At 45.8% G+C, this 13,781-nt stretch overlaps 1 protein-coding gene across 4 annotated transcripts in view; it reads left to right on the top strand.

Annotated features, from left to right (window-relative positions):
• MVB12B (multivesicular body subunit 12B) overlaps positions 1-13,781 on the top strand; it is a 263,550-nt gene that overhangs the window by 150,976 nt on the left and 98,793 nt on the right. For all 4 annotated transcript variants that reach the window (XM_032478454.1, XM_032478455.1, XM_032478456.1 and 1 more), the window contains 3 exons: positions 2,246-2,342; positions 9,367-9,496; positions 12,958-13,080. In XM_032478454.1, coding sequence (XP_032334345.1) covers positions 2,246-2,342; positions 9,367-9,496; positions 12,958-13,080 — 350 coding nt within the window. The remainder of the gene's footprint in view (positions 1-2,245; positions 2,343-9,366; positions 9,497-12,957; positions 13,081-13,781) is intronic.

The raw sequence follows: 13,781 nt of genomic DNA on the forward strand, positions 1-13,781 counted from the left end.
TTAAATGCAAGGTTGTCAAAAATAATTACAGTATACTAGCAAATACCGGCTACCAGAGACGACATAAATACCCTGAGTCAGTGCACGTTGGGCTCTTGGCATGAATCATTTGCTCAGCAAGGACTGGGAATTCGTTCTTCATATTTATGAGGAGGAAATGAAAGAGAGCACGGGATGGGGGAGGGGAGAGGAACAAGCAAAATTAATGGTGTCGCAGACCTACTGTATAAACCCGGTGCAGTGGCAGCCCGTGTGCGGAGGGACCACGCCTGGGCTGCGGGAGGCTTTGACAGTGCGGCCTCCCAGTTTGTGTGCACGAGAGACTTTTTTTTTTTTTTTTTTTGATGCCTTTTTTAAATGGCTGCACCACTGATGTTCTGGTTTTATGATCAGGGACATTTGTAGAGTGTGGAGGGTGAGGTCGCTAAGTGGTTTGCTGTTGACTTCTGTAAAACCCAACTTGTCAAGTAGAAGACATTTGAGAAAGATATTGATGAATGCCCATCCATCTACAGGGCAGGAAAACATACCCAGTTGTTAATTTCTCAATGCAGAAAGCGGTGATGACATGGAAAAGCAACTGCCATGAAAAAAAAATTATGATAGATTAGAGCAGGCGACTCTGAAAGCAGCTGATGTTTGCGAGTTGGGTTAATGGTTCAGACCCTTCCCACGTGGTCAGAGATTTATTCCGCGTTAGTGAGGGTTCCACTTTCCACTTGCTGCACTGCTCCGCATTGTTTTCCTGAGACCCAGCTACCTGAAATATAATACGAAATCCTTGGCAAATACCGTCGTTGGAGAGAAACGGTTTTGTGACCACAGTGCCATGGAAACCCTGGTCATAGCTTACACTTGGCACTTTGACCTTGATGGTTAAAGTTCAGGAATTTTGTGTCCTTTTGGTTTATAAGTGCATTTATTAAATATACTTTTAATATTTTTACTGATATTGTTTAGATTTGCCACCAAAGCAGATCCAATTTGATTTCTAACTCTGAGTGACCCAAAGTTGAAAATGTACCAAAAAACATTAATTTATTCAGCAAATAATTATTGAGCACCCGCTGTGTGCCAAGAACTATGCCAGGCTTGGATATGTAGTGTTAGCAGAGAGAGTTTTGGTCCTTTTGGTTTTTAAACTCCAGCAGGGAAGCAGATATTAAATAAAAACTTCACAAACATGCAATTATAAATTGATATGAAGGAAAATTGAGAGTGCCAAGAGAGAACGTAGCATGGAGTTTAGATGGTGGAATTCCCTGATTGGCTTTCAGGAATGGTGTTGGCACCGGGCAGGGCGGGATCGGGGACACAGAGATGGAGGTGCACGCCCTGCTCTGAGCAGGACGGGAAGGATGCCTGAGGAGTTGCCGCGGGTGGGTGGGGGGGCAAGGTGAGGGGCTCGTCCAGGAGCACAGAACAAGTGAACAGAGAGTGTGCTCCTGGGGGCTTAAGGAGAGAAAGCGCCTCTGGAAGGTGGGCCCCACATACTTAAGTTGTAGGGTAGATCTCTTCAGAGTTCGTCTCCAACTTGCAAGTGCCAGTGTGTTTGCAGCGAATTCTCTCTCGCAGTTACAGAGCGGCATGCTGCTTCTCAGATATTTTTACATTGGTTACAGGAACTGCGCACAGTGGACCCCGTGTACCCCCACTAAGTGCAAGCTTTAAGAGGCCCTTGTGCGTGTCATTTTGTAAGACGTGTCGTGCTGAGGCAGCAGGGCTTTTCACTCCGTATTAGCTTAGCATTCGTGGGGTTTTACAGGTTGTATCTCGCCACCGAGATGTGTGCCAATATGCAGGCTGTCTCTTGATCCCGTAGGAGTGACTGGTTCTCTGTTAGGTTTATATGCAGCTCCCTGTAAAACCACTGCCCCAGGAACGTGCTCCTTCTAAAACCTGCTGACCCGAGAGCAGACGCTCGGGGTTGAGTGGCCGTGTGGTCCCGGGACCTGTGTGCACAGCTGCCCTCTGCTGGGTTATGTCTCAAGCATCTCCTGGGTTGCTCGTTTGCCAACCGAGGCCGCGTCAGAGTGAGTGGCTTCGCAGGTGAAACTCCTTCCCGGGGGCCACCAGAGTCCCTGTGTAAATGCTGGGGCACATTAAGTGGCACCTGCTCCAATTAACCTGCCGTCGTAGAGCTGCATGAGTCATTGTGTTAAACATGCATTTTGAAGCCAGAATGGCAAACCCACCACTGGCGTGTTCAGATTAATAGTCTGTATCTCTTTTCTTTCCTCCCAAGAGTCATTTAGGGAACGTGTTAGTGGATATGAAGCTCATTGACATCAAGGACACGCTGCCTGTGGGCTTCATCCCCATTCAGGAGACGGTGGACACACGTGAGTCGCCCTTTAGTACCACTCGTCACAGTGAGAGTTTTCTTCCTCCAGGAATATTTTTAGGTATCTCTATGTGCATTTTTCTTCAGAAACATTTTAAGAGGCCTCACTGCATGCCCATGAATAAACTCTGCTGCTTTTGACACGTGTCTAACTTGGTTCTCCAAGGAGTTTGCAGCCTTCCGGGGAGCGGCACGTAAATGAACAGTGTCCTTTCCTCTTAGAGTGGTGCTCCCTGCTGAGTCGGCTGGCTCAGAGGGGAGCACTCAGACAGGTCATAGTTTGTCCTCAGCCTCCTCTGGTGTTGCTGAAGGCAAGCTTGGCACAAGACCCAGAAGCAAAAGGAAAAAAATCAAAAGACACCCAGGGAACACAGGTGCAATAATGTCACCATTTTTGGCTCTTGGAGCACATGAGAAAAGTCAGAACCACAAAGACTGCAAGTTAGAGTACCCAGGATTTGAAACTGAGGGGGGGCTCTGACCCTCGAGCAACACCGGGCAGAGCTGAACGGCTGACACATCGGAAGGTTCTTCAGGACCCTGGGGTGCTTAATCACTTATCAAACAGTGCTGGCAGCCCTCTGGGCCGCCGAGCCACCTCATTCTGATGCAGTATAACTTAACTTGTTTTATTTTAAATTACTTATTACCAGTATTAGGATATCCACAACAGTGATGCAGTAAATAAAAAACATACAGGGAATCCTTTCTTTATGACACATGATTCATTTACGAAAGTCCACATCTCATTTTTTGTCACATATACTTTCTTTTTCCATAGTTCGCCCCATTTTTGGACCTTTTTTTTTTTTTTTTTTTTTTTTTTTTTTGCTGTTTTCTTGCCAGCATTTCCTATAGACCAGACTTTCCATAGCTACACAGACTTCACATAACTGTTATTTTAATGAAACAAGTGGATTCCATCGTGTGGCATATTTCTCTTAATACTCTCCTCACTTTTCGACACTCGCTGTCTGTTATTAGATGTATCAGCTAAGAATCGTGAGAGTTGATACTTAGCATGTATTTACTGTGTGCTAGCCCCTGTGATGAAGCTTTATAGACCTGATCTCATTTAATCTGCAGAAGAACCCTATTTGGAGATGGGTGTTTTATACCCATTTCCCGTATGAGAAAAATGAGGCACAGTAACTACTTAGGGACTAAAGAGCTTGTCCAAGGTCACACATCTAGAAGTGGGGGAATAACTGGAGTATCCATACACAAGTCTAACTCCCACACTTTTAACCACAGTGCCGCTCTGCAAAAGCGTATGTTTAAGCACCTTTTAAGAATAGATTTTATATGTTTATGTGTTGGAGTTTTTTGGTAATAGCTTTATTGAAGTATAATTACCATACCATACAATTTACCCATTTAAAGTTACAATTAAGTGATTTTTTTTCAGTGTGTTCACAAAGCTGTGCAACCATTACCACAATCAATTTTAGAACATTTTATCACTCCAAAAGAAACCATGTATCCATTAGCAATCACTCACTGCAGGCACCCCATTTCTCCCCAGTCCTCACCTCCCTAACCCCTACGAGCCCTAGGTCACCACTAATCTATGTTTTGTATAGATTTACCTATTCTGGCAATATAATCATATAAATGAAATAATGTAATCTGTAGTCTTTCGTGTCTGGCTTCTTTCACTTAGCATAATGTTTTCAAGGTAGGTCCATATGAGGTAGGTAACATGTCAGCACTGCATTCCCTTTTCATTGCCAAGTAATATTCCATTATGTGAGTATACCATTTTGCTTATCCATCCAATTGATGGATATTTGTTCCACTTAGGGCTATTATGAATAATGCTGCTCTGAACACTGATGTACAAGTTTTTGTGTGGACATATGTTTTCATTGCTCTTGGGCATATACCTCAGTGTAGAATTGCTGAGTCATATGGTAACCTTTTTTTTTAACTTTTTGAATAACTGCCAAAGTGTTTTCCAAAGGAGCTGTACCCTTTTACCTTCTGACCAGCTGTATTTGAGGGTTCCAGTTTCTCCACATCTTCACCAACACTTGTTAACTGTCATTCTTTTTGATTCTGACTATCTTAGTGGGTATGACGTGTTCTCTCTCTGTGGTTTTGATGTGCATTTCTCTTATGGCTCATTATGTTAAACATGTTTTCATATGCTTGTTAGTCATTTGTATACTTTCTCTGGAGAAATGGCTATTTTAATTCTTGGCCCATTTAAAATTAAGTTGTCTTTTTATGATTGAGTTGTAGGAATGTTTTAGTATATTCTGGTTATAAGTCCTTTATCAGTTGTATGCCTTGTAAAAATTTTCTCCCATTCTGTCAATTTCCACTTAATTCCCTTTTTTCTTTTTTTTAAAATTGAGGTGGAGCTGTTATGCATTCACTTCATTTTCTTGATGCTGTCCTTTGAAACACAAAATTTTTTGGATTTGATGGAATCCGATTTATCTCTTTTTTCCTTTGTTGCTTAGTTTTTTGGTGTCATACCTAAGAAACCATTGCCAAATCCAAGGTCACCAAGACTTATGCCTGTGTTTTCTTCTAAGAGTTTTATCATTTTAGCCCTTACATTTATGTCTTTGATACATTTTGAGTTAATGTTTGTGTGAGATACAGCTTCAAATGTATTCTTTTGCATGTGAATATCCAGTTGTCCCACCACGATTTGTCTAAAAGACTATTCTTTCCCTCATCGAATTGTCTCAGCTTCCTTGTTGAAAATCAATTGAGCATAAATATGAAGGTTTGTTTCTGAACTCCAACTTCTCTTCCATTGACCTATATATCTTTCTTATTGCTAAAACCATACAGTCTTGATTACTGTAACTTTGTAGCAAGTTTTGAATCCAGGAAGTATGATGAGTCTTCCAGCTTTGTTCTTTTTTAAGATGATTTTGGCTATTCTGGGTCCCTCAAATTTCCGTAAGAATTCTAGGATAAGTCCACTTCTGCAAAGAAGCCAGCTAGCATTTTGATAGGTATGGCGTTGAATCTATAGATCAGTTTGGGTACATGTAGATTTTGAATGATTTCCTTGTGATAAGTTTCCAGGTGCTTGAGGCTGCTGGGTCATGGGTCCTCTACAGTCTGCCCACCACCTTCCTTTACAAACATATCCCTCATCTTCAAGGACGCTGTGTTCTATGCAAACTGAGCTACTCACTATGCCCTCTCCGTGCTCGTTTTTTTCTGACTCTACACATTTGCTTTGTTGTTTTCCGGGCCTGAAATGCCCTCTCCCTCAACTCTGAATGGCCACACCTCATATCTTTCAAGGGTGAGTTTAAGATCTCCAACTTCTTGAAAGTCTCTGATCCCTAGAGACCAGTTGGAAGCAAGCTCTCTCTCCTCTCCACAGTCAGCTATGGTGGATGCATATCTACTGTAGGCAGTGCAGGCTTTGAGGTATAAAGATGAACAAGATAGTGGCCCTTGCCTCAAGGAACTTAGTATAGTGGGTGAACTGGACCTGGAAACAAGAAATTGCATTACAGTATACTCCGACAGGGCTATGTAATCAGTCGGAGGTCAGGGCCCCTTGTCTTTCCTGCTTTCCAGCCACCTAGTACAGCACTCATTTGTTGAAGGGAGGCAGGAAAGTAAGCAAATGCAAGTGACAGTGGTGGGAGGCCAAAGAAAGTGGTTGATTCTGCTTCTGAATTCCCGTCTTTACCTGTTGGGACAAACTGCACCTGGCGTAGTGGGAAGAACTTAGGCTCTGGAGTCAAACTCTTTATTGAGTCTAGCTCTGCCACTTACAAATGAGGGGCCCTGGGCAAATGACCCTCCTGGGCTTCGGCTTCCTCATCTGTAAAATGGGGGGATATTACCCACGTCATAATGTTGTTTTTAGCTTGCATTATAGCCATTTACAAGTTCTCTTCTTGTCTTTGCTACTTATCTCTTTCCTTGAGGGCAAGATCCATGTTTAATTCATCTTTGAATTGCCCAAGGTGTCCACCACACACAGTGCCTTGCTCAGAGGTTGGGCTCAATAAAAATAAGCTTTATTACTCTCTGTTGCCAAATTAACTTCCAGAAATACCAATTCATGTTGCCACTGATGATACTGGCTTGTACCTGTCTCCCACAGGCCTGCCAGCATAGGCTTTAAATTTTTTATTTAGTTTTACTGTTCTAATTTTACTTAATTTTCACTTATTATTTATTAGCGAGACTGAACATTTTCACAAGTGTTTACTTGCTACCTTTGCTTATTCTTACACGAATGTTCTGCTTAAGAGCTAAAATCGCCTTGTAGATTTGTATTAATTTCCTACTTTTCCTCTGTGTTTTTCTTAGTTTTGAAATGTGCATTGGTGTTCTTTTTTGACAACTAACTGGCTTAAAATGTCTTCATACCATGTAGTATAGAGCCACAAGGGATTTCTCATTCGGCTTCCGCTCAATTTGTTAAATCTGTTAAGCAAGGAGGCCTAGGGCTGAGTCCTTTCTGGGTCCTGTGATCCAGCTGCCGGGGGGCCCCAGTGATCCTGGATGGGAGGCCTCTCCCCCGTGACTGGGAGGTTGTCGGTTGCAGCCCCATGGACATTCTGAGGTCGGGTTCTGGCATCTCCAACAGGTGTCTTATCACACAAGGAGGGTGGGTTTGGGGTTGCCCATTCATGTAGGGTCATACGGTCATTCCTGGAGTCTTTACCCAGGCTGGCCAGATGAACCTATGGTCAGCTCTGTGACGTTTAAGAGCATTTACAGCCCTGGTTTTATAAAACCAGCCAGAAAGATGAGAGGCTTGTAATTAATTTAAAATATGGTTTGTTGCAATCCATATAGCACTTAAACACTGGAAGACTGTTTGTTTTAGTAAAGTGCTGTGTCCTTTCTCTGTGTTCATAAGCATGACTGAGCACATTTCTATTGACTCTGTATAGTATGTTTACTTAAAACTAGGCCTGTTTAAGCGTGTTTAATTAGAGGCTCCATCTCTTACCCCGCGTTTGCTGTAGATGGAGGAATGGAGCAAAGAGCAGCTGGCAAAGCAAGTACATAACGTACCTGCATTTTTGTTTACTCTGAGGAGAGAGCTCACCTACTTCACACTGTCAAAAGCCTGATCTTCTCAGCTAATAGTTTTTGAAGCTGGAGGGTTGCTGTGGATGGTTTCCCCAGGGTACCACCCTGCCTTGATGGACACACTGTTTGGATCAGTGTGGTTACTCACAGCTGGTAGATCTGATCTAGCCCGGTTTCCTCGCCTAGGTAAAGAACCCACAAAGGTTCTAAATTTCCACCGGGGTCTTTAAAAAAGCAAGACCTCCCTGCAAAATATCAGCACCTGACTCTGATCTCCCCTTGGTTAAAGGCAAGTCCAGCAGCAGGACTCACTTCTCCCTGATTTAAATGTGCTTATTTCTGCCACAGAACTGGAAGGTCTTGAAAATCAATGCCAAACACTGACAGAGATTTTGTGCTTATAATGATGATAGGAACATCCACAGCTGTTCTTTACTGAGCACCTACTATGTGCCTGGTGCTGGGCTAAGTGAAGCATGTGTGTTATCACATGTCAGCTTCCTCAGTGTTCCTATGGGGTAGGGTTTCATTAACTCCCTTTTACAGATACTGAATCCAGGGCTCGGAGAAATTAAGTCAGTTGCCTACAGTTATGGTGCCAGAAAATGGTGGAGCTGAAATTTCAACCCAGATCTGACTCAGGTATTGGGTGGCTGCAGTTGATTGAAACTCGTGTTTAAAAACCACAAATGAACAAACAAAAAACACATGGTTGGTCACCATTGGTGGTTGCTAGGGCTCCAACTCATTACTCTGACTTGATAAATAGAAGAATTGCATCTCTCCTTCCCTGTAGCAGTGCATGTTTCAATGAGACCAAGTCTTTCAAGAATCAGTTATTTTTTTACATAGAAAAATTCCAGCTAATAAACGCAGAAGGATTGATGGAATTAGAAAATCGCTGTTTTGACACCTTTAATGAAATTTTGGATCTAGGGAACAGTCGTCAGGGGATGAGAAAACCACTCAGAGCATGGTTGTTGGGGACATTATAACCAAAGTACCAGCCTGACAGCAGCAGAACCCACCGAGGGCAGCACAGCTGGCCTCCAGGCCTCGTGATGTGACGCCACATGATGAACACACACCACCTGTGAAGTGTTCCTTTCCAAGCAGTGTAACCTGCGTCTCATGGAGCCTTTCACTCTGCCAGGTTACAGGAAGTACAGGGGACTGCCCCGGTTCTCCAGCCTATCAGTGCCCTGAAGGTAACGGGAAGGCAGAGAGGTTGTTACAGAACAAGAGACCTAACAACCAAATTCTGTGTGCAGACGTCCAGACAAACCAACAGTTAAATGACATTGTTGAGGTAATGGAGAAAACCTGAATGTAGACTGTTGGATGAAATTAAGGAGCCGTTGCTCATTTTGTTAGGAATGAGAGTGGCGTGGTGGTAACGTTAGGAAAAATAGTCTGCCGCGGATGCTCCCTGCGCGTCTCCAGCAAAGCCAAGGGGTGGGGAGGAGGTGAAAGCAGCTTGTCCGCGGGGAGAAGGTGAGAGCAGTTGACAGCACTGAAACCGGATGATGGGAACACGTGAATTCATCTAACCGTTCTCTCTACTTTCGGGAATGTTTGAAAATTGCTGTAAGAAAAAGTAAAAGAGTAAAAAGTTCACGTAGTAAAATATTTTAACTCTCGGGGTGTCCGTGGGTCTGTATCTGATGGCTGGAGCTGTGAGCAGACTGAGGGGTGGCTTTCAGAGGCCGGGCCCTGGGTTTCTTGCAGGCGGCCGCTCCTTGAAGAGATGGGTGTGCCCCGCGGGCCCCTTCTCAGCAGCGGACATGGGGGTCAGGCCCTGAAGGCAGGGCAGGGTGACAGGCCCACCGTGGGGTGTCTGGAGGGTGGAGCCTGGCCCTTCTGTTGGGCGACCAGGATGGCAGGTCACTTGCACTGCTGGGAAGGGGACATGACAGAAGACGTGGTGCTCAGAACAGAGTGGTTGGCCTCTCTGGAAGACTCATACCTTTTCTTGTCGTCCTTTCCTTCAGAGGAAGTGGCTTTTAGAAAGAAGAGGCTGTGCATTAAATTTATCCCACGGGATTCAACCGAAGCCGCCATCTGTGACATTCGGATCATGGGCCGGACCAAGCAGGCCCCTCCCCAGTACACGTTCATTGGGTAAGTCTTAGTGACACCAGTCTCTATCTTCTGTCTGCCGAGAGTGCTCCAGTGGCTCCCGGGGACCCAGTCCTGAGACCGGCTGTCTGTGTGACCCCTAGGCTCCGGCCATGGCTCTCCTCACTGCCCTCCTGCTGGTGGGGCAGCCTCACAGAGCACCCCCCTGACCTCTTGTGCTCCATCGAAAGGCCCTTCCTTCCCCCTCCTGCGTGTTCCTCCTTCAGGCTCTCCGGGCTTTTCCAGATGCCTGAAGCCAAGGTGCTCTCTCCCTCGGACCACAGGGCCTCCGCGCTCCCCCTCTTTACTCGCCCCATTGCATTTTCTGGATGCCCGTTTCCTACCCTGGGGTCCAGGCCCCTGGAAGCAGTGGTGAGTGAGGCCGAGAGCTCGCCTCCCGTGGAGTTGGTGTTCGGAAAGCGAGAGACCAGCATCAAACCAGAAACAGTGAGCGAGACCATTTCAGTTAGTGAAGAAAGTGAGGCAGAAAGGAATGGGGGCTCTTCAGCCTGGGGTCGGGAGGGTGACATGTGAGCACAGTCCTAAGTGTAGGGAAGAAACCAGCCCTCAGGGATCTGGAGGCAGAGGGGAAGGGCCAGCCTCCCAGTGGGGATGGCGAGATGGGTCTGGGGCAGAGAGCAGCCAGGTGTGGCTGAGGTGGTGAGCCAGAAGGAGTAGGAGGTGGGGCAGTGCTCAGTGGGACCTCGTGAAACATGGTGGAGGTTTGGATCTTAGTCCAATCGTGCCGGAAAACCATTGGAGGGTTCTCAGTGGAGAAGAAAGGTGAATATTACATGATCACAGGGTATTTCCGTGTGCAGTGTTTTGGTCCGATGTTCCTCTTCCCTGATAAGCAGGGAACTGCTGGAGGGCTTGGCCCACTGTGCCCTTGACCTGGTAGCCTCAGCACCGGGCACGGGCCTAGTATTCATGAATACTGAGTACAAGGAACCTCGGGATTTCATTTGGACTCTTGATTGTAAGTGACAGGAAACCTAAGCCAGGCTGGATTAAACAGAAGAAAGAATTTGTTGACTGACATAACAGTAGAGTTTGTGGGGCAGGATGGCATCAGGGGTGGCTGGAAGTGGCTGCTCAGAGGGTGTCGCTAGGATCTGGTTTCCCCTCTCCTCCTTACTCTGATTCCTCGGTGGGTGGGGGAGACACCATTCCAAGACGTGTTCCTCCCTAGTTCAGGAGTTGTGGTACGCGAGCTTTACCTACTTCTCCTCCAGGTTCAAGTCCCGAGGCAAAGATCAAACCTGTGTTCTCCACAGTAGGAGTCGTTCTTATTGGTCTTGGTTGATCTCACCAGGGTCATGTGCACCCTGAGCCCATCACTACACCTGGAAAATGTCCTTCTCTGATTGACCAGGCCTGAGCTAAAAGTGCAGTCAGCTCCACTGAAACTCAGGGACCAGGAATGAGGAGGGGTGGCTGCCCCTCTAAATACAGAAGGGGCGGATAGAGTCAGAATAGGGGGTGAATGGATGCTGGATGTTCAAAAGATAATAGATGTTCATTCATTATACTCAGTCAACTAAAATTCGGGTCTCTCAAGTTAATAGTGTGGTAGTTTCCAGCCCCCCGGCCATGTGCTGTCTCCCTGGCCAGCTTTGTAAGAAGCATCTCGCTTGTCCCTGCAGGTACCCACAGATGCGTTCTCCTTCTTGACTTTTGAGGTTGGCCTCTTGGATCTGGGCTGGGCTGGGCTCTGTTTTGCCTCTTGCACATTTGAACCCAGACAGTCCCCTTTACTTTAAAAGCCACGGCCTTTTCTCAGAGGCTGCATGTGGGCTGGGCATAGAGGGATCTGCGGGGTTTGTGTGAAGCACGTGGGGAGCGGGCATCACAGGAATAGACATCTTCATCTTGGCACAGTGGCTTGTTTGGACTTTTCAGCTGTGGAGTCTGAATGCTCTGTCTTGAGATTTTGTGGTCCTTAAGGAGGACTCTGTGATCACCCCCTTTCTATACACTGAAAAATCCCGTTTTACAACACGGTTTAAATTCATTAAATAAACAGGATAACAGGAGTAGGAAATAGTTAAGAAAATAACCATACTTCAGGTACCTTAGAAACAGCCACTTACATACAAATAGTAGAAACCAACAATTTAGTAATGAACTTTTAAGGTCTAATTTCAGTTACTGCGTATATTATGTGTATTCAGTTACTGTGTGTATTCAGCTTTTGTAAATTACAAACTATACTACTTTAGAAGATTCAATTTTAACCAATTTAAACAATTCTAAAGAATAGATTCTTACCATATATGTCTTGATAATCAAAACTAGACTCTTTTTTATATCATTTTGAAAAGATTGCTAAATAAAATGTATTTTTGTTTCATCTTGGGACAAAAATTATTTTCTAGAAGAAGGCAATTCCAGTGTTATCTTTAAGGAAAGAGAATTCAGTGTTCAGAACTTCGTCACTTTTTCCCAAAATGGGCACAATTCAATACGTTTCTTTGCAAAAGTTAGAGGTTTGTTGTCTGGGGAGACGGAAACCTCAGACTGGGAGTGGTTCCTCTGAGGCCTGACCGTGGCCGTGACCAAGAGGTGGAGAAATCAGTGCAGCTGATTGGAGGCAGCCGCCTAATAAGAATTGACTGTGGTTTAGGATAGTTCCTGTGGGGTGCTCAGAAGCTCCTAGAAGTATCCCCTGGATAAATCTGTTCTCAGTTTTTGGAGAAATGCTCTCCCTTTACACCCCAGCATGCAGTTCTGTGGTCCAGCTGAGTAGTTAGAAGTTGGTTGTGGCTAAAATAATCCCATTGCCATTCCTAAGGGCACACCTGTCTCATAAATGCCCGTGACTGAGTGGCGTGGGGTCGGGCTGTGGTGGGCATGCAGGTCAAGGAGCAGGAACCCTGACGTGGTGTCTGCCAGGCTCTTTCGTCACCACCCTGAGTCGTGGTGGCTCATGGGGCACGTGCCTCGGGCTTTATGGTGTGAAGATGTCTCCCAGACTAACCCTGAGAACCCGGCCAACTGTAGGTGACGCCCGGGCAGTAGGGCGCTTTCTCCTGGGCCTGGAGCCTGGCGTGGAGCGGGGCGGGGCTCGTTCTCCTCGTAGTTAGAAACCGGGAATACGGGTCAGCCATTGCTCACCTGTCTCACCCTGACCCTACAAAGTGGATTGTCACAGAAACATCCACAATGAAACGGCAAGATAAGAATTTTGCAGACTGAGAACCAAGGAAATTGTTGATAGCACGTAGTAGGAAAGCCATCGGGGTCGGTGAGGAAGATGGCCTGCCGAGCTGGGACGTTGCCCTCACGTGAGGTGCTAAACCGCGACACTCAGAGCACAAACGGAGGTGATGTAACCACCTTCATGGGCGAGAATCGATTCCCTGGTATTTGAGGCTATGATTCTCCTCAGTGAGTTGGTTTGCTTTGTTGCTCAGGTAATTTTGTGCTGAAGGTGCCATGAAGATTTCTCTTTTCTCCCAAAGGGAACTGAACAGCATGGGAATCTGGTATCGAATGGGCAGAGTACCAAGAAATCATGACTCATCTCAACCCACTACGCCTTCCCAGTCATCAGCTGCTTCCACCCCGGCCCCCAACCTTCCCAGGTGAGGCCCTGTCAGCGGCATCTCGTGCTGTCATGCATGTGATAGTCATGTGCTCTTGGGTCCCGGTGCATAACATTTTAGGACGCCTGCACTTAGTATCTGCTGAGACATTACAGAAGCAATATACCTTTAGAGGAGATTTTGCAAAACCAATTAGAAATCTTCACGTTACACAAATGTGAAGGCCATTCTGTATTCTATTGTACATATTCTGCAGGCTTCTAAAACAATAGAATATGCAATTTAGAATTGGTTTGCTCTTCTAAAGAGCTCATAGCTGCACACAGACCCCTGATTTGTAGCCATGCGGCTGGGAACGCTGGCCGTAAAAGGTGGGGTTCCTTCTCTGCCTTGGCTAGCAACTTGTTTAACCCCAGGAGGGTTGGTACGTAATTTTTTTTTGTTTTCATATTGTTTCTTTTCCCAGTGAGCAGAAAACTAAGAAATGGGTCATTAGGGTATGAGAGTATAGTGAGAAGTTTTTCTGTGGTGAGGGGGTTGTTGGTTTTAATAGTTGTTTCCACAAAGAAACTTGGGTGACCAACCTGGTCTCTGCACCTGATTTTACCTGATTTTAGCCGCAGCAGAGGTCGTAGTGGTCTCAAGCCCGTCTGCAAAAGCAGATGGCACAGAGAACCCTGGCAGACCAAAATCCTCTGCGTCATTAGCGGCTAAGTTATTAGAGGACAAGGAGCAAACAG

The sequence above is a fragment of the Camelus ferus genome, chromosome 4 (genome assembly GCF_009834535.1).
Source record: "Camelus ferus isolate YT-003-E chromosome 4, BCGSAC_Cfer_1.0, whole genome shotgun sequence".
Lineage (NCBI taxonomy): Eukaryota > Metazoa > Chordata > Mammalia > Artiodactyla > Camelidae > Camelus > Camelus ferus.